The 20,585-nt window shown below is 38.1% G+C and overlaps 1 protein-coding gene across 1 annotated transcript in view; it reads left to right on the top strand.

The window, feature by feature from the left end:
• CNTNAP2 (contactin associated protein 2) overlaps positions 1-20,585 on the top strand; it is a 1,181,910-nt gene that overhangs the window by 521,216 nt on the left and 640,109 nt on the right. Inside the window, 1 exon segment of the mRNA XM_033052691.1 lies at positions 7,240-7,387. Within this exon segment, the coding sequence (XP_032908582.1) occupies positions 7,240-7,387 (148 nt within the window).

Raw genomic sequence — 20,585 nt, 5'->3', positions numbered from 1 at the left:
ATCAAATCATTTGAGGATTTCATAATTTGTGATAAGGGAAATACCTGCTATAGCTTTTAATTACTTTCAGATACTTTTTTTTTCTATTCATATGCATTTCTGTGTGAGGTAATTATGCAGGATGCTGTAGAAATATTTTGCTTTGAACATGTTTGTTTTTAGGAAAAAAGTAGAGTATGCAAATTGTAGTGTTATTGATTGTGCTGTTCAATAGAGAGAATGAAGAAATGTTTCTTCAAGTAAAATATTACTGCTTCTTATCACTTACTTTTACTATCCACAGTACACATGAAAATACAGCAACCTACCATAGCTGAGCTAAAATGGCAATAACCTATATCTGTTACTTTCTGATGCATTCATTTTTTTTCTCTTTATTTGCTATTTTTTTTCCTTCTGCAACCTCTTTTCCTACCATATTTCTTTTATATCTTTTTTACTCCTTCTTCTTGAAGTCTTCCCTTACATTCTCCTTTGCTCAATCCTCTTATTCTTGCTGTTTGAGTTTGCATGACACAGTTGGGCTGGGTTTTCCTAGGTATGGAACAAAGAAATGTTTCACCAGCAAAGAGGAATTGATGAAGTTCAGGTTTTGTCTTTTTTTCTTAAATGTCCATGCAATAAAGTAGGAAGAAATTTTTGAAAACTCTTGTCTTCTCTGAAATCTGCTGTGGATTTCAGCCAGGTTGTGCAGAATCAGTTTGTGATGTGAATTTTTTCCAGGGCCCCTGGGTTTGAACTGCCCTGCAGTGCCAAACATCATTCCACTGCATTGCTGGTGGAGAGCTTCTGGCACCTAGCCAGCCCTGCTCTGTTTATTGATAGTACAGATTCCTGAAAACTCAAGTGAAAAACAATTTCCAGATTTTCTTTTCTGTGTAGTCAGAGGGCTGGGGGCCATAGCCAAAGCTGCCAATATCTCGCTTTTGTAATCCTTCTAGTTTTTGAAAAAAATATTTGGTTTGGAATTTGAGGGCTTTTCTAAAAAATAAAAATTTCAAGGTTTAGTCAGCTTCATGCTTAGCTCACCTTGGAATCTGAAAAAAACCCCCAGTTATGCTTCCTGATGACATATTCTGCCTGCCTGGGGATGTTTCCATATTTCATAATGGTACTTCTCTTTCCTATTTCTGCCTATTATAGAGCTATACTATCATGGAACACAGACTCTGTACTGTTTTCACTATTGTGGTGTCAAAATAAAGCTTGTTTTGGTTTGTAAAGACAGCTGTCTGCTCAGGAAAGCAAGAGCCTTTTTTGAAATGGAAAATGTAAACCCCCTCCCTCCAAATTATTATAATTTTGAAATTAAGGGGTTTTCAGACAAAGATATGGGCATAGGAATAACAGTTCTTTACCTGGAAAATTAAAATTAAAATGCAGCAATACAAAAAAATTGCCAACAGAGTCAGAATACAACCTGACACCCTGTTGGTCAGGGTATTTGTAGCAGTCCAATTAAATGGTGGCTGCAGCCCTCCTGGAGTGACAGATGTTGATCTGTTGAAGCAATGATCCTGTAGAAGTGTGGAGTTCTTTCGTAGGTCTAGTGGTGGTGTAGATGGGCCTGTTTTTCCTCTAGTAATCCAGTGGAAAAAAGCTTTCTTGGTGTTGCAAATTTCAGATTTTTATTTAGGTAGGAAATGCTTGGCTCCTTCCCCTCAGTGGAGCATCTGATAATGGGATGATGTAATTTTTTCAGTCATGCACTGAGACTCAATGTCCCATTAAAAGAAGATATCTCCCTGGACACAGGATGGGTCGTGGAAGAAATAAAGAAAATTGTCCCACTGGTTTTAACAGCTGGCCCATTGACAGAGGGTATTACCCCCAGAGTTATGAGGGATGGGTCATGGAAGAGATAAAGAACACTGCTCTACCAGGTTTTAACAGATGGTGATAGAATACATACTGTTGGTTACATCTTATTGCAACCTGGAACAAGCTAGAAGCATAGATGTTTTTTTCAGAAATTCAGATACATAAATTATTTATTTCTTTGATAAAAAGGCAAAAAATAACTATCAAGAGTGTAACAATGAGTATAAAAATCAAAGTGATAAAAAAGGTGCTAGTTATTGAACAAAGTTATGACAAAAAAACTCTTAGTTCCTTGTACAGGAATAGAAATATCATCCTTCTATTCCATGCATTGCCCTATTTTTACACCATCCTAGAAAGACGCTATGCTGAAGCAATTTTTGTACCCACCTTTGAATATATCATTAATTTGGATGGAGAATTCTTCACCTGAACCGAGGTGAAGAATTAATTTTCCCCTTAACTAAGTTAGATTCTCTGGTATATATGTGATTATGTTCTTCAGAGAAGTACAGGGGTTTTTTCTCTGCTTCACAGAGAGTCAAAGAGACTGCAGACACATTTTTCTTTATCTGGTTGAGGATCTAATCACCATCCTTGTATCATTTTTGCTCTTTGGTTAAAGTGAAAGCTTCCACTTTTGTTCACTTAACAACATTTGAGGCATTTCTGTGCCTCCTTATTTCAGAGATAAATTATTTAATGCTGAGAAATTATTTTAAATCCATTATTGTAAAAAACATTTTTCCAAAAGGAGATTTTGTAACGTTCTTTCTTTGTCCATAGAATTGAGTACAGTTGCAAACTGTCCTACTACAGGAAACTAAAACCATTTTGGCCGGTTTTACTTACAGCTACTGTTAAACTGTGTGTTGTTTCATTACAATACTTATATGAATTTATAATTTAGCTCTACCATTTTAAATTATTGATTAGAATGTACAGTAATTTCACGAATACAAGCCGCAGCAATTTGACAAAAATTTTGGTGGAAACCCGGAAGTGCGGCTAATAGTCGGGTGCGGCTAATATATTAATAATTTTCTGACATTTACAACCCCAGACGTGCCAGCCAGAGTGCCGAGCCAAGCACCGGCCACTAAAAGCCGGCATTTCGCAATTGTTACAGTGTTACCGTGTTGCCCTGGCTCCCTGCAGGCAGCACGGGGGGCGGGGAGAGAGGCGGGAGAGCTCTCTTCTTCCCTCCTCTGCCACGGCCCAGGGGAGGGGGGGGGGGGGGGCGCCGCCATTGCCGCGGCCCGGGGGAAGGGGGGGACACGGGGGGGCGCCGCCATTGCCGCGGCCCGGGGAGCCGACAGAGGGGGGGCGCCGCCATTGCCGTGGCCCGGGGAGCCGACGGGGGGGGGGGGCGCCGCCATTGCCGCGGCTCGGGGAGGAGGTGGGGTGCTTTGTCCGCGCCCACCGCCGGTGCCACGGGCGCAGGAAAGCTCCGTCCCCGCCCGCCGCCGCTGCCGTAGGAGCAGGGGAAGCTCCGTCCCTGCCTGCCACCGCGGGGCAGCGCCGACCCGGGGTGACCGAGCCCAGTGGCAGCGGCGGCCGGCCCCGAGCGGCAGCACCGGGCTGGGCCACCTGGCCCCGTCAGCGGCCCCTAGCGGGCCGAGCCTGCACAGCCTTAGCTCAGCCAGTAAACCCCGCCCTCCCGCGGTTCTGTTACTAATTGCACGCGGGTCCTCGCTGCGAACGACAGAGCGGCTTATATTCGGGTGCGGCTTATCTATGGACAAAAACCGAAATATTTGCCAACACCCAGAGATGCGGCTTATAGTCAGTGCGGCTTGTATTCGTGAATTTACTGTAGTTATTCTTTAAGTACAGGATAAAAAAATGAGTCTCCATCTTAACTTTCCATAGCTTTGCTTCCAAATTTTCCAAAGTCTTATCTTCACTTTTCTCCAGATTCTTTAGCTGGGCAAAGAGATTTATGCTGAGTGTCTCCCTGGTGTCCCCATATACAGTAGGGTTGCAGAAGCATATTGGTAAAGCCAAAGTGAAATTTAAAAACCACACAATTTTGCTGCAAATTCTGCTGAATGATTGATTATTTCTTAAATTAATTAATTTTAAACTTTATTGACTGGCCTGTTAGAAATACAGTTATCTTTTCTGTAAACCTGCCCTGTTAAATTTCGAAAATTATTTCGAACTAAACAGAGTTTCCTCTTACGGAATTACAAAAATCTTAGTGAACATGTTTGAAAGCTCTATTCACTATATGTTCAAAAGCACTGTTTAGAAAGGATTTGAGGACTTATTTTCTTATCTTTTTTCATTCTTATTCTGTTGCTGTCCTGTGGAGCACTACCTTTGAGAAAAGTGGTTGTGGCTAATTCCCAGTCTTTTTATTGCAATGTGCGCTGAAATATGACACAGATAACAGAAGTCAATATCCAATACAAGAAGAGAAAAGGTTTAAGAACAGAGAATTTTGGGGCCCCTCATTGGCTCATGAGACAGCATTTTACAGATAAGTAAGCCATTTCAATAATTTTCCCTGTTAGAGTTAAAGATGTAATATCTGGAAATAATATTTAAATTATTTAATGAGATTAATAATCTGAAAAACTTGTTTAATTTATATAGGTATTTACACTTTTTTCTGAAAAAAAGTAGTTTTGCAAGAAGGTTTCTGATTGTAAAATTCTATATTTTATTTAATTTTTTAGCCAGAGATTCACTCCCTGTTTAAAAAAAATCTTCAATTAGAGATGCAGGTCTAAATTACAGTAATTTAACGATTATAAGCCGCACCATTTTGATGAAAATTTTGGTCCGAACCCAGAAGTGCGGCTTATAATCAGGTGTGGCCAATATATTGATGAGGTTCAGAAATTTGCCAACCCAGAAGTGCGAGCCTGCACCGCCCCGAGCTGAGCCGAAGCCCGCCTGGCTCCAGCGGGGGAAAAACGGGGCTGATCCTAGCCCGCACAGCCCTGGCAGGGGAAAAGCGGGTCTGATCCTAGCCTGCATGGCCCCAGTGGTGGGGGCAGTAGGGCCAATCTGAGCCCACACAGCCCCAGCAGGGGGGCAATGGGGCCGATCCGAGTCCGCCCAACCCTGGCAGGGGGCTGGCAGGGCCGATCCGAGCCCACATGGCCCCAGTGGGGGAAAAGCAGGGCTGATCCGAGCCCACATGGCCTTGACGGGGGGGCAGTGGGGCCGATCCGATTCCACCCAGCCCCGGCAGGGGGGTGGTGGGGCCGATCTGAGCCTGCACGGCCCTGGCGGGGAAAAGCAGGGCTGATCCGAGCTCGCATGGCCCCAGTGGGGCAAAAGCAGGGCTGATCCGAGCCCACATGGCCCAGTGGGGGAAAGGTGGGGCCGATCCGAGCCCGCACGGCCCCGGTGGGGGAAAAGCGGGGCCGATTCGAGCCCGCCCATAAACTCCGTGATCCCACAAGTCTGTTACTAATTAGCAACTTTGTGAAAGTTGTGCAAGCATCCTCTCTGCGAACGAAATTGCGCCTTATAATCAGGTGAGGCCTATAAATGGACGAAGACCTAAACATTGCCGACAACCGGACGTGCGGCTTATAATCAGGTGCGGCTTGTAATTGTGAAATTACGGTATATTTTTAAATCCTATTGACCAGAAGAGGAAATTGTGACCAGAAATTGTCCATAATTCCATAATTTTCAAGGCCCTGTAAATTAATTTTTCAGTCTTGCAATAATGGATTTTGACCTGGTATTTGCATTACCCACAAAGCCTGTATTACTGTTCCCCATTTATTTAAATGAAGGCTGTGATAAAAGATACTGTTCTACTGGAGACTAAATGGAATGTGTTTTATTAATCTGGGACTGACTTATTCGCTATGTTGACTATATTTATGCATTCAGTAGAGGTTACTGAGTCATACAGCAATAGAAACCCTTGAAATTCCAGGTACCTGCTGGGATAGTGACACGACAGCTGGAGCTGCACTCACTTTGCCACTACGACCCTGTGCCTAGAGTGGGTCACACTCCAGGAACAGGAGGCCTTAGTTGTGGCTCAAGCTATGTCTCCATGGCCTTTTGGCTGTCAGATTGGATTCAAAGGAGGCAAGGAGGAGGGGGAGGTCTTTTGCACAGGATAAAAAGGATTTATTACTTTGGGGAATCCACAGGCCAAAAGTCAAAGATGGTGAAGGTGCAACAACTTAGATATGGAGGAAGTTCAAGGGGAAGATACAAATTCTTAGCAAATTGAAGGCATTCTGAGGAAGGATAAAGGGTAGGGTTCAAAAACGCATTATCCAATGAGAGAAGTAAGGGGGAAAACTTGGTCACATGGACTAATGAGACATGGAGTTTTAGGGGATTTCCAAGCAGGGGGCTAGCAGGATTTCCAAGCAGGATTGACAGGGAATTCAGGATTGATTGACAAGGTGGGTGTGAAGGTATAATTTTGGACTAAACTATTAGCTTGGGCAATAACAGAACATACCATTAACAAGAAACACTGCAACAGATCAGCTCCCTTCTGATAAAGGACTAGTAAAGCACAAGTCAGGATGCAAATTTGGAGAGCTACAAAAAATGCTTTTGTGTTTGAGAATCTTTTTCATCAATAATTTAATTAAATTATGTAGAAAATATAATGTCTTCCTATATTCTTTGACCATAACACTTCTAGGAATTTTTTTAAAAAACCAAATAAGTCCAAACCAAAACAACCGGCACTTCTACATTTAATAGGGTTTTGAAAAGCATCATAAAATTAAAACTTCCCAAATGGAATTTGTGTTGCTCTTGAACTATGGAGCATTGCCTTGCATGCTCAGTAAAACACACATTTTTAGAGGAATCAAAATTTTTATTCCCTCTGTGAAGTTCTGTGATTCCTACAACAAGAAAATAGGCCACTACTCAGCAGGATCTTTTTGTCACTATTCAGTGTATGCTTACATTTGTCTTCAGCTCAGAAGAGAGAACTGTTCACTTTGTTATACCACTGAAATATATAAGTACTTCAAACACACTAATTAATGTCTCCGACTAACTTATTTCGGAGTTTTGCCATCATCATTTAGCATATCAATAGCTGCAGCACAAAAAAATTGAGGTGAATGTAACTGTTAGCATGCTATAATTTTGTGAGTCCACCAAAGAAGGGATCCTGTACATCTTCCTAACATCTACCACCACCTGGGTCTACTATGCATGGTACAAAACATTTATTCTTCTAAGATCTACTTCTTGAATAAGTAGTGTCTGAGCCATTCCTATAACTGTAAGCAAAAAACCAAATTTTATCTCTTTCAATATTTTGATGACTATAGTTTGCATCAGTAATTCTTATTCTTTGGCTTTTTGCTCCACTATTGATACTTATTATAGGATTTTATATGTATTTCTTCAGTTGCTAACCATATAGGCATTAGAACTGATATATTTTTTTCTTCTTTCCCTTAGGCATTTCCTGGAAATACAAACTCCGACAGTGTGGTCCGACATGATTTACAACATCCAGTTATTGCTCGCTATGTAAGGATAGTTCCTTTGGACTGGAATGGAGAGGGGCAAATTGGGTTAAGAATTGAAGTCTACGGTTGCTCCTACTGTAAGTTTTTCCATGATTATCCTTTTTTTTTCTCCCCAAAATAAAAACTCGGTTTGAATTTTGAATGAAATCCAGATGTTAGAGACTTTTACCTTAGTTCCAGAATTGCTAGTTGTGTTACCCAGGGCTTCATGAAATATTTCTTGGAACTTTAATTTTGAGTTGATTACTTGTTCTTCTCTGGAAGATGCAACATTGGAATTTCCAATAGTTCTCTGAAGTTGCTCTTTTTCATCTTCATGTTTTCTGTTGTAGAAGGTGACTATTATACAAGTTTGATTGGGACATTTGAGGCAGAGATCATATTCAAACAAATGTCACGTTGGATCTTTAGAGATAAATTGAAAACAGAACTTTATTTATTGCCTGGTACAAGAGATAAAATTAAAGCAATAAATAATAATTGTATCAGAATAGCCCAGATTGTCTAAGCACATTTTTCTGAGATATTTGAGTATTTGAATGTGACTTCAGAATTTCTTCTGAAATATGGCTGAGCAATGGTACCAGTGTTTCCATAGTTAAGAGCAGACCTGAAAATGCTTTAAGAAATTATTTTCCAATGCCCTTCCTTCAATTCAATCCTGCCAGTGCTTAAGTCTGCAAACCTGCAAAACTGATTTTATGATATCCTATGTCTATGCATTTTTTAGGCAATATCCTGGATTTGTTGGTATTTTAGTTGGAATATGTTACTCAAGATTTGTCTTTTAATAACCAGACTTTAGAATAAAGTAAGGAAGACTCATCATTGACTTCAGTGGGTGACATAAGACTTATTGGAGCCCTTTGCCATTCTGACTAGCAGAAAAAGCTGTGATTTCAGGTTTGTTTTTTTTTCTTATTTGATTAGATAATCAAAAGACTCCATACTTTCATTCAACACAAATAGAACCATGAAGAATAGAGGTTTGATATTATTTTTCTTATTTACATACAATGAATTTTTTAAAAATGTATATTGAATTAGAGAATTTCCCCACAGCTTCAGGAACTTAGTTGAGAAATCAAATCAAACTTGCTGTAGTGTTGGTGATGCTGTACTGGGGATACACATGGTTGTTTGAAATATTTGCAAAAATAAAAGAGCAGGACCTGTTGCAATAAGTCAAAGCATAATGGCTTTAAACTAATTGGAGGTCAATTTAGTTTAGATATAAAGAAGACATTTATTACAATGAGGGTGCTAGCACACAGTAACCATTTACCCACAGAGGTGGTGGATGTTTCATCCCTGGAAACAGGTTGGCTGGGGCTCTGAGGAACCTGATGTAGTTGAGGACGTCTTTGATTATTGCAGAGGGATTGAATTAGATGGCCTTTAAAAGTCCCTTTCAACCCAAACTGCTCCATGTTTCTATGATATCTGTTGCCTGAGGAACTGTAGGTTGCACTAAAGTTAATTCTTACTCAAAGAGAATTGAGCTTCTGAAGTTTTAGGTACAACTCCAATTATACAGTACAGGACTCTTAATAAACAAGTGTTTACCATCATACTGCTAAAATGTTTTATGTGCTGTTTTAAGTATATCAAACACTACAGTATGGCTAATTTTTCAGCACAATAAATACCTGCTTCTAAGTATACTTCCTTGCTTGTACATCAAACACAAATTCAGGGGTTTGATACAAGAAACCAACATCTAGTTTACTGTCAAATATAACTCTAACTGAATAAAATGTAGCAGAATCAAACTAGAAACACCATGATATTTGCTGCAATATTTACACATAAAAATGTTACATGTTGATGAAATGAATAGACAAAATGCTGTTTGTATGCAACAAGATACTATTAGAAGCTTAAGGTAAATGTGAGAAAAAGTAAAACACAGCTTGCTGACAAAATTATTTTAGTTGTTTGAAGAAAAGTTGCTTGGTTGCTGAACTTTTGGGAGAGAATAAAAAGCATCTGCCAAGGACACAGTGTATGGAACCATAAAAATACAGATGAAATGTGTCTTCACAGAACAACTAAGGTGGTCCAATATAAATTCATAGTTTTGCTGAAAGAGTATTACTGGTCTGTTTGTATTAGAAATTATTTCAGTAGTAATTTTAGATTTTAAAAATGTAAAATTAATAATAATATATTCTGGTTTTATGTGTAAAGGGACTTTTTTTTTTCCCAACAACTCTGCTACAATGTAGTGTGGTTTTTGCATGCAGAAATCGGGCTACTCCCAAAATGGTATCAGTAGAGAGCAGCAGAGTGGTTGAGAAGAAAAACAAAAAAACTCACTGTATAAAGAGAGAGGAAGGCAGCCCTTTTGGTATGGATACTGTAACCAGGGAGTACTGTTTACAAATTCCCTGCTTGTCTTCAAATGAATTATTTGGAGCTAGGTGTAAATTCTGCACCTTTCCATGTAGATGTGTCCTTTGGCAGATGCCAAGTTTCTAACCTTTTGAATAGGAGTGCATATATTTCCATATAAATATAAGCACTGCCATTAACCAGTATGATTTTCAGATTAATCCTGCTGTCATTTAAGGAAATAACTATTTAGATAATCACTAGTCTAAAAAGCCTGATTAAAAGACAGGCTTATAGTCAAATCTGCCCCAATTTTTGAAACTATAACCTAAATAAAAGGCTGCCCAATACATCACAATTTTAATTTTTATTTTAGTTAATAAATTATTATATTATTTTATTTAGATATCTTCAGAGACAAAAATCTGATTTTCTCACACTGCACACCTTTGTTTAATTTAAGAAGTCTTCCCTTCTTAAATTGAGAAGCCATGTACAGTGACTGTAAAAACTCTCTTTGCCCATTGCTGCAACCTGGTCATTGGCCTCGGACCTTTAATTAAAATGCTTCCTCATATTGAACTGCTTATTCAAACATCAGGTCACTAATTGCCATATTTCTGGTTCCTATTTTGTTTGTATATGCATATAAGAGACACATTTAACTTTTTTGTACAAGGGGTGAAATCCATGTCTTTCTTTGCCTAGCAAATCAAGTTTAAAAAGAGGTGTGTTTTCAAGAGAGCAATTAGACTTTACATCTGTACCCTGAAAAAGTTAATAGCATTACCAAATCTTTTTCTTTTAGTTTTGGTTTGCCTAAAGTTAAAATCTCTTCTGTCTTTTAAATTTCATCTACATTCATTTTGTGTGGATGAGATCTGTGGGGTTGTCTTCTCATCTTGTAACAGAAGAGTCCACAGAAGTGACCAAAAAAAAAATATGGCCTTACTCTCCAATAGGGTTCAGAATAAAATTACTTTTGTTTCTTTTTCTATAGTGGAAAACTGACTATATCTTATTTTAAAAAGAAAAATTAAAAAATTAAAATTGAGTAAACAACTTGCTTAATCCCTAAATTAATGTAGAAATTGCAGAAGCAAAATAAGCTTGAAAAATCACAACAAATAGACCAATATATAACATTAAAAAACTTTTTTAAGCTTTTATTTTAAAATTATTAATTTCATAAACCATAAAGGGGAAAAAGGTCTTTACACTTGAAGTGACCTCATATATCTAAAAGCAAGTCACAAAGAAAGCAATATAGCCAGTCAAAATATCCACAAAAATCAGTTATCTTTTGGAGATAGAGAACAATGGCACATGACATGGATCTTCCACCATGTTCATTTTCATGAATTTTTGAGACAGGCAGCAAAGTCATGGCATCTGGAGGCCATGAAAACTGCAATATATAGTACTTTTACTACTGATTCATGAAGATCATAATAAGCTCCTGCAGGATCATTGCCATATGAATAGTTTCCTTAATCTCTGTCCTGTGGCAGATGAATGCCTACCAAAAAAAAGAGGCAATAAACATATTATGGCATAGGCTTTGGCTATGCTTTTTGAAGTAACTGTAGGAGACCTTCTCGGTCATGAAATCCCATGAGTGGAAAACACTTCTGATGCCTTTATTCATACAGGAGTTTGTATATGGCTGTGCTGATTTTCTGGATCTAAACAGTACATTTGTATCTTTTTGATGCAATTGCACATCTCATGGTGAGAATTTTCAAATTCCAGATGACTCACTTCTGAATTGTAGGATATACTTGAAAAAAAGTAACACCTGGATATGGCAGAAAGCCATGCAAATATTGAATATACTCAAAACAAATAGGTGGTAGGAACAATTATAAAGCTCCATAAATGACTGCAAGCCAAGCTGTTTACATTCACTGACCATTTCTATTTGCTAATACTTAGGAAACAGTGGGAATGAACAAATATCACATGACCTGCATTTGCAAATCTGTTCTTTTTCCACTGTTAGCTCTACTATGTGCACTGCTATGCCAAATGTTACTGTTTCAGTTTTCTGATTGGCTGGGGTTTTTTGTTGTTTTTTTCTGAGAGGAAGGGAAAAGAAGGAAAAATAGGTAAGCTCAGTCCTGTGGTTATTCATGAATGGTGAATTTTTTTATGGTGAACGTTTACAAATCATGAAGTGATCAAAATTTAGGTCATGGAATCATGTTACAAGAACTAAAATAAGATTGGGAGGTGCTTTTAAGGAGTGAGCCAAATGAATATTTGCAAGAACTGATTAAGAAGTATTGAAGTGATAAAACCTGAGGGCTGAACAGGTCTTTTGGTTGTTGTAGCTAATCTTGTTTGCCTGCAGTGACTTTGAGTTAAAAGAAACATTATTTTCTGCTTGTAATTGTAATGAGGCTACTGGCAGATATCCTCAAGCACCACAGCTTTAAGAAGTACAACCACCGCGTGTATTCTTTGCAGGTTCATTTATTAGCTGGCAATGAAAGTGTGATCAGTGTGCTGGTTTCAGATGTGGCGGAATCAATTTTCTTCACAGTAGCTAGTGTGGGGCTGTGTTTTGTATTTGTGCTGAACACAAGGTTGATAATACAGAGATGTTTTTGTTGTTGCTGAGCAGAGCCTGCACAGAGCCAAGGCCTTCTCTCTTTCTTGTACAGCCACATTGATGAGAAAGTTGGCACTGCATGGGAGGCTGGGAGGAGACACAACCAGGGCAGGTGATCCAAATTGACTGAAGGGACCTTCCAGACTGTATGGCATCTTGTTCAGTATATAAAGTGGGGAGAAGAAAGAGAAAGAGGGGGATGTTGGAGGTGATGGCATTTGTCTTCCCAAGCAATCATCACACACGAGGGGCCCTGCTCTCCTGGAGATGGCTGAACAACTGCCTGCCCATGGGAAGTGGTGATTGAATTCTTTGGTTTGCTGTGCGTGTGTGTGTGTGTGTTTTGCTCTCCTTATCAAACTATCTTTACCTTAACTCATGAGTTTTCTACCTTTTACTCTGCCACTATTTTCCCCAATCCTGCTGGTGAGGAGTGAGTGAGTGGCTGTGTGTGCTTGGTTACTGACTGGGGTTAAACCGTGATAACGATTTAGAGAAAAACAAGTATATTTTGCATGAATACATGACCCACCAGCTTCTCAGTCATATTCCTACAGAGTTTTAGATTACGCTTGAATATTTTTTTAATCATTCATCGTTTAGAAAGATGTAAGCAGCTGGCTTGTTTGAAAAGGTTATTTTAATTATCTTTTGCTGTGGAATGAAGGAAAAATTTCCCCTAGTGTATAAACAGAATTTATGGCCAAATTTGATAAAATCTTGCAGGATTTGATGAATGTTTTTTAAAGTCAAATCTGGCTGTTGCATAGAAAAAGCAGACTAATGTTTTCTAATCGGTTTTCCAGCAGCTGCCACATGCACTACTGAAGGGATTTTCCATACGGTGATCCGTAACTAGTTAATAGAAAGGTGGCGATTTGAAACATATCCTTCCAGAAGCAGAGCTAGAATGTGCTTTTTCACAAAGTAAGAATGGTAGCATTTAGGTAACTATAGTCAAAAATTTCGATCTAATCACAATAGGCTTGTCTTTAATCTTTTTTTGCCTGAATGAAGGCTCATGATGGCTATGCCCAGTATTATTTTCTTGCATTCCTGTAAGTGTTGATTGATCCATTTGTCCATGGTGACTTATTCACTAGAGAAATCAGGTAGGGTGTTTTTTTTTCTCATGAAACAAAATAATTCAGCAGGTTTCAAGCTATAGGTCTTGGTTCTATGCCATTCATTTGGAACCTGAAGGACCTTACTGTTTTTTTTTTTTCTTGAATATCTAAAATAAAATATAATAAGGATGCAGTTAGTTCCAGACCCAGTTCAATTTTTGCTGCTTTTTCTCAGAAGTCTGGATGAAGATAATGAATTTTTTTTTTTTTTAGGCATGGCAAGTAGAGTCTCACTGTGAGTAAATTCTTGTTTCCTCTCTGCCAAAGGTTAGTGTTCTCTGATTAGAAAGTGCACATGTCAAAGAATCAACATTACTGACAGGAAAAAAAACAAATTTAACTCTTCATAATAATGTTTTTATAAGATTAAAACAAGCCTTGGAGTTTGCAGGTAGTATATTCCTATACAGAGTTATGTTTCTAGACAAAATGCTGTTTCAAAGTTGGACTCTAATCTTCATCAGCATATCTTTGGAGAGTTAGGTCACTCTAATGCTGGCTTCTCCCTTAATCCTCCAAAACAGGGAAAAAATTTATGCTTTTCTATCTCATAAAGGTGACATTGTATGGCCTTTCTCTAGTGGCCAATAAGGGTATCCTCACTTTTCAATCACTGCTGCTTTTGCCCTTCAAAAGAACAAGAGAGTATAGCTGGAAGGGACCTACAACAGTCCAATTGCATGACCAATTCAGAGCTGACCAAAACTTAAAGTATAGTAGTATTAAAGACATTATTCAAATGCCTCTTAAACACTGTAGCTCTGTTAATTGCACTCGCCAGTCTGTAGGTGATGCCTTTTAAAGCTAAACTGAAGATCACATTGTTCTGCTCCTGGCTGTATATGCACATTGTGTTAATATTTGTGAGCATCATCTCTGTAACAGAGTCAGAAAAGTAAAATGAAATCCTATTTCCAGTTGTAACCTTTGTGTTATGTCTTTCAGTGACCACTGGCTTTTCATAAAAATATTAGCACTGTTATTCAACTTGAGCACAGGGAATGGAATAGAATAGAAAAGAATAGAATAGAGACACATAACAGTCATGTTTTGTTATGCCCAGAGTTCTGCATGAGAAACTTCAACCCAGGTCTGACAGGACCAGCCTAGAGAACAGCTCTCTGCAGTGCAGGAGGCACAGACATCCAGGAGACAGAGCCAGTCATTACAGCTCTGGGACAAGACCAGAGCTTTCAGTTTATCCTCTGTGTTTCCCATACTGCCTCTGTTGGTGTACAAGCATTTTGGAAGTGCTATTAAATTCTCAGTCCTCCCTGAAGCAGCATAAATTTCCCAACAGCACTTCCACCCTGGGACAGTACCTTGCCAACCCTTGCCTTACCTTCAACTTTCCTGATGGTATCCCCACCCAAAGAAGGAAAATATTTACCTTTCTGTCCAACCTCTCCTTCAGGTGCAACTAACTGGAGAATGAGATAAAGCTACCTGATGACATCTATCCAGTCCAATAATTTTCTTTCACTAATCAGTCAAAAAAACTTCTAGATATGTTTCTTGTACCACTGATTTATACTAAAATAAACAAATATTTGGCATAACAAAGCAACATCCTAGATTCAAAGGCTTTGGTCATGAGGACGTCAAATGTCTCATAAGCGTTCGGAGATTGTATTCTTTGATGCTTTTCTTTTAGTCTAAGTATTTCTAAGGCTGTCACAAGAATTTATGAATTCACAATGGCAGAGGAAGTGCTCCATGCAATGTGTATGGAAAAACGTTAGATCTATTCAGATGTAGCCCTTCTTATTAGAAGATTTGACAATATTTTAGGCTCCATGGTGCTGGAGTGTTTATGGTTTTGTTCTGACTGTACAGCAAAACAATGGAAATATTTTCTCTTGAGTACAGTTCATGTTGAAGTACTTTTTTGTATGGTTTCATCTGGATGTTCAGATTGCTTCCTAAATTGCTCATTGAATAGAAAAGGCTTGGAGAGTTCACTTAATAAGTACCTGTTTGTATTTGGTGCATATTAAGGTGAAGGAAAATCCTTTAAGCAACAATAGTTGTGATTTTTTAGAAATGCATCAGAAATGTTTGAAACCCTTAATAGTGCCCTCTCTTTGTTATAGTGCATGTAATAATAGCAAAATGGATGTAAAAATGTGCAAAAAAAAGTTTAGCTCTCTTTTAAAGATTATGAATTCACGGGACATGTAGAATTTGCCTATCTTTTCAGAATTCATGGTGGACCTGATTAAATACTGGGGGAAAGCTTTAAATATGCTCATAAGCTTACGCACATCAATTTGAAATTCTATTTTAACATTTCACAAATTTTCAGTCAAATGACAATGGCAAGCTACAATCTAAAATGGCAACTGTAAGCAAAGAGTGAAAATCCACATCCAAATTTGGATTTAGTCTTTGTAAATTCATGGTGACTTGAATTATGAGATCTACATTCATCAAAAAGAACATAAAGTTATATGAACCATAATGATATGCACATTTACTTATTTCAGGTATTTAGTCTGACCTGTTTCTAAATAAGCAGCTGCCATTTCTGTACTATCTAGAAACCTAGAAAACCAAGCTCTTCACATAAGTGCTTAGTAATTCTATAATTTTAAAATATATCTTTAAACAATGAAGAAAGCTGTAGAAATTTTGAAAATAATGTAAGTCAATCCAAAAATGAGAAAAAAGTGATTTTTATACCTTCTAATTCTGCATATTCGTAAGATTTTATCAGCCAGAATTTTTTAGTTTCATATGGATTACTGTTAAAAAAATAAAATTATATCTTAACAATAAATAATTAAATTTATTAAATATCTTAATAAATAAATAATGAACAGCTTATGGGATAGCAGCTGATCTTTCAAATCCTCTAGAAACTTTCTTGCATAGTAATGTTTCTACCTTTACATTTCCAGATTGACAAGGCAATTGGAATTTAATTCTTTTAGTAGGGACATGTTCTTTATTACTTTTTTTTTTCCTAAGAGATTTTATATATTTAATTGTCCTCTTGGTCTTACATAAATTGAAGAACTTGAGAAACTGGCTTTCTAAAACCACAGCTATAAAAAAAAAAATCTTTGGATGGCCAATAATTTCCTTACCTAAGAAAAGCCCAACAAATTGATTAGGAAGAACTGCAATTTTTTGCACCAGACCTATATGCAAGGCGGATGATGCTGTTTTTGTAGTGATTTGTTTCAGTAATTAGCTTTGTTTACTGTGAGTCAGACCCAGGGTATTTTGTTGAGTGGTAATGAATAAGTAAAGAGAAGCAAACTTTCAGTAAATATATATGAGCCAGAGAAGGTAGTTAATTTTCTTGAAGGTGGGAGGATGTTTTTGTAGATGTTGTAGAAGATGTTGGTAATAGTGTGATATGAGAAGAGCCTGTTGAGTTTATGTCTTACAATAAATGATTTTTAAACTGAGGCAACAGTTCTAATAAACATCTTCAGTACTGCCCTTTTATTGACTGCTGTTCCAGGAGAGTCAAAAGGAACCTAGTAAAGCCCGTGTTTCAGCTGTTTATCATTGCAACCTTTCTCTCACTGACCTAATTTTTCTTTCCCTTCCATTTTTAGTAGTTTTCTCCAAAAATTTCTGCTATGACTTCTGTTTCATAGTTTTAATTGTGTATGGTTTCCTGATTCCAGTCCTTCCTCATCTAATTTTTCATAAGTACAGCATGAAAAGCAAGGGAACATTCACGATTTTTTCTGAATTTTGAATTACAACAGAAATACACAGTCCTTTTCATACATTTAGATAATGAATTTGTGTCCAGCTTGTGAGTAAAAGTTAATTGCCTGAAAGTCCTCATTTGTGGAAAAATGTCAGTGATTTCAGTTGAACTATTTACATAATCAACAGTTTTGTACCTCAGTGTCATTTAAATTCTTTCTATAATATGAATATGAGACAGTGGATAATTTTTGGAAATGTCAGGTTCTGGATATATAATAAATTCCAAAATCAGTTGGCAGAGTTTCACTCCATTCAAAACTCAACAAAGGACTTACATAAATTTAGGAATAAGATTATTTGTAGCAGATTCAGGGGAAGGCATATGTCATTGTTAGTATTAATTGTATACAGCATTGTGTTTGGAGGAAAGCTATCAGGATAGTTGCCCAGGCACTGAATATGCCTCTGTAAGCCTAAGCTAGGTCATAGTAGAAATCACTCAATTTGAAAACTGAAAGAAGGTAGTACCACGTCTTACACACTGCTGAAGATTTCTACTAATTTGAAGTAAATTTTGGAGGTAACAAAGGGGAAAGAAGTCCCCTTTTTCAAAGAAAGTTTGAAGTTTATCCAATGCACACTTTTAGTAAGACCTGGTAGCATCTCATCAAAGGCAGTGATGATTAAATGCTTACACCATTCCAATGCATTATGTGCAGGTAAGGCATCAAATCAAACACAACTCTGAGTTTTGTGGCAGTTCTACTGAAAGCCTTTAATTCTACGTAATTCCACCTTAATTGTGACCCTAGGTTTGACAGCTGTGTCTTAGGATAGCTGCAGACCCAGTGAATGAAACCTCTCTTTGTACCTCTGTATTTTCCACAGATGAAGTAGGGGAATTTGAATGACTGATCTTCTGTCATAATGCAGACATTAAATACCTTTTGTGAATAAACCAGCCTCTTCCTTTTATTAAATCCAGCTGTAGAATGGAACTTTATCAAGCTAGGCAAGCACATACCCCCAGGTTATTTCACCCAAGAGAGATCTCAAATATATTTTCCATGTACTTTGAGTTTTATATATGTTAGTAAATGGATAAAGCGAGTATTTTTCTTGTATTTGGGTATGCAAGTTCCTATGTTTCAGGCTGAAAGTTTTTTTCCTTTCCCAAAAAATTCTGATAATTTGGAAAAGTTTACAGCTCAGCTGTGGGAGAAAGCCAACTAGAAATTTAATACCCATTTTTTTAAACTTTCTTGCATCCTAAAAGTTGAAAATACTTAGCATAACTGAGTTTTGTTTGCAAAAGAATGGAAGTAAAATATCTCAACAGTTAGTAACAGTTTTCTGTAAAATAAGAAATCTTGTCTAGTCACAAATTTTACAAACAGTTTTTGATGCAATTTATCTTTGGATTTTCTACATTTTTTTATTGATGGTTTTAAGTCAAAGAATCAGCAAATCATCAGGTTCTGCTGAAAAAATTCTGCTGCAAAATTTTAATCTACCCATACTGAATCCAGTAATAATAATAAAAAAATACTTTTAAATTTGTGCCATAATTTCTTTCAAAGAAATTTTCCTTGCTCTTACTGCGGTACCATTTCCCTTGGCTAGGGAAACAACAGTAAAACTGTAGATGGCAGCTTAACAGAAATATAGTATTTAAAATCACAAACAAAATTATTTGGGACATTTATAGAAAATTGCAGTAGTTCTTTTTTTTATGGCTTTATGCATATTTTCTCCTGCATTGCAGTAGAGTTTATACAATTCAACTGTTTAAGAATGTTGGCATAGAATGTATCTTAATTCTTTGTATGTGCTCTTTCAAGGATATCAATCTGTTTCTCTCAGCTTTCTGGCATTACAGCAATTTCACGAATACAAGCCACACCATTTTGACTTAGATTTTGCTCTCAAACTGGAAATGCGGCCAATATTCGGGAGCAGCTAATATGTGAATAATTTTCTGACATTTACAACCCCTGAAATGCCAGCCAGGGTGCCAAGCCGAGCGCCTGCCAGTAAAACCCAGGATTTCGTGATTGTTACAAATTGGATACTGTGTTGCATGGCGGGTGGGGCCAGCACCGGCAGCGTTGGGGGAGGGAGGGAGGCAGGGGAGTTCACTACTTCAGGCTGGGGAGAGGCTGTGCTGACATCCCCAAGGCTCAGGGCAGAGGCGGGGGGCTCTGCCCCCGCTCTCTGCCGCTGCGGCAGGAGCAGGGGGCACTCCGCGCTCACCCGCCGCCACCGCACCCGCCCGCCGCCACCACGACAGGAGTGGGCCATGCCGCGCGCTCGCCCACCACCACCGCGGCGGGAGCGGGCCGAGGCGAGCAACCCCAGAGGCGGTGACCAGCCCCAAGAGGCCCCGCCGAGCAGCCCCACCAAGCTGGGCCACCTGGTCCCGTCAGCAGCCCCTAGCGGGCCGAGCCTGCACAGCCCAAGCCAAGCCAGTAAACCCTGCCCTGCTGCGGTTCTGTTACTATTTGGCAACTTTGTTGCACGCGGGTCCTCGCTGCGAACGACAGAGCGGCTTATATTCAGGTGCGGCTTATTTATGGACAAAAAACGAAATATTTGCCAACACCCAGAGATGCGGCTTATACTCAGTGTGGCTTGTATTCGTGAAATCACTGTACTTTTTTCTTGACTCAGTTTTCTGACCTCAATAATTATTTGTCTATTTATTCAGTATTGTAAACTGCATTGACTCTCAAAAAATTAGCGCAACAGAAATGAATAATTTCTTTTCAGATACTAACAGAAGAGACTCATGATGAGCCTACTATACCTGAGGACTATTCCTGTTTTTAGAGAACTTTTGTAATGTATCTGGCCATATAGTCTATACCCAGTTAAGAGTCAGAATTTTGCAACAAGTGGGGATAACACAGCTTCTGGGGATAAGGCAGGGAAAGATGAATGTATGGTTTTAAAATAAATGTTGTTGTCTATTTCTTTCTTTTCCCTCCAGCATCCACATTAAATCCTAGGTTCTAAAAAGAATAGTGATGCAAGTCCTTCATGATCTTGTCCATCATCTACTCCCAAATTCTGGTCTCCCTCTTCACATCCATTGATTTTCAGTCTCCAGCTCCTTGTCTTTGTCAAACATGATATTCATTCAGTGTACTGGTTTTCCGCTTAGATTTATTTCAGCCTCTTTCCTTTCAAGATTTTTTCATACTTTTGAGAACAACTTTATAGTGCAAAATTACCTGGACTTCTGTTGTCTTCAAAGATTTAAAGTATAGGCTTTTCCCAAAGTTTCTGATTTTAACAGTAGATCAGCTTTGTTTAGATGTTTTTTTAATATATTATATACCTTTAACAAACACCTTAATCAACATTGTATTGAATTTTATAAGAAAAAGATTCACTACTAAATTTTCTGAATCTTTTATATCAAATTCTGGATTTATGTGTTTCATTTAATCAAACCTTAAAAATTTAATTAGACTTTTTGCAAATAAAAAAGCAGTAAAACTGGCATAAATATTCATTATTCCTATT

The sequence above is a fragment of the Catharus ustulatus genome, chromosome 1 (assembly GCF_009819885.2).
Source record: "Catharus ustulatus isolate bCatUst1 chromosome 1, bCatUst1.pri.v2, whole genome shotgun sequence".
Lineage (NCBI taxonomy): Eukaryota > Metazoa > Chordata > Aves > Passeriformes > Turdidae > Catharus > Catharus ustulatus.
The sequence above is the reverse complement of the archived record's forward strand: the minus strand, read 5'-3'. Positions and strand labels throughout refer to the sequence as shown.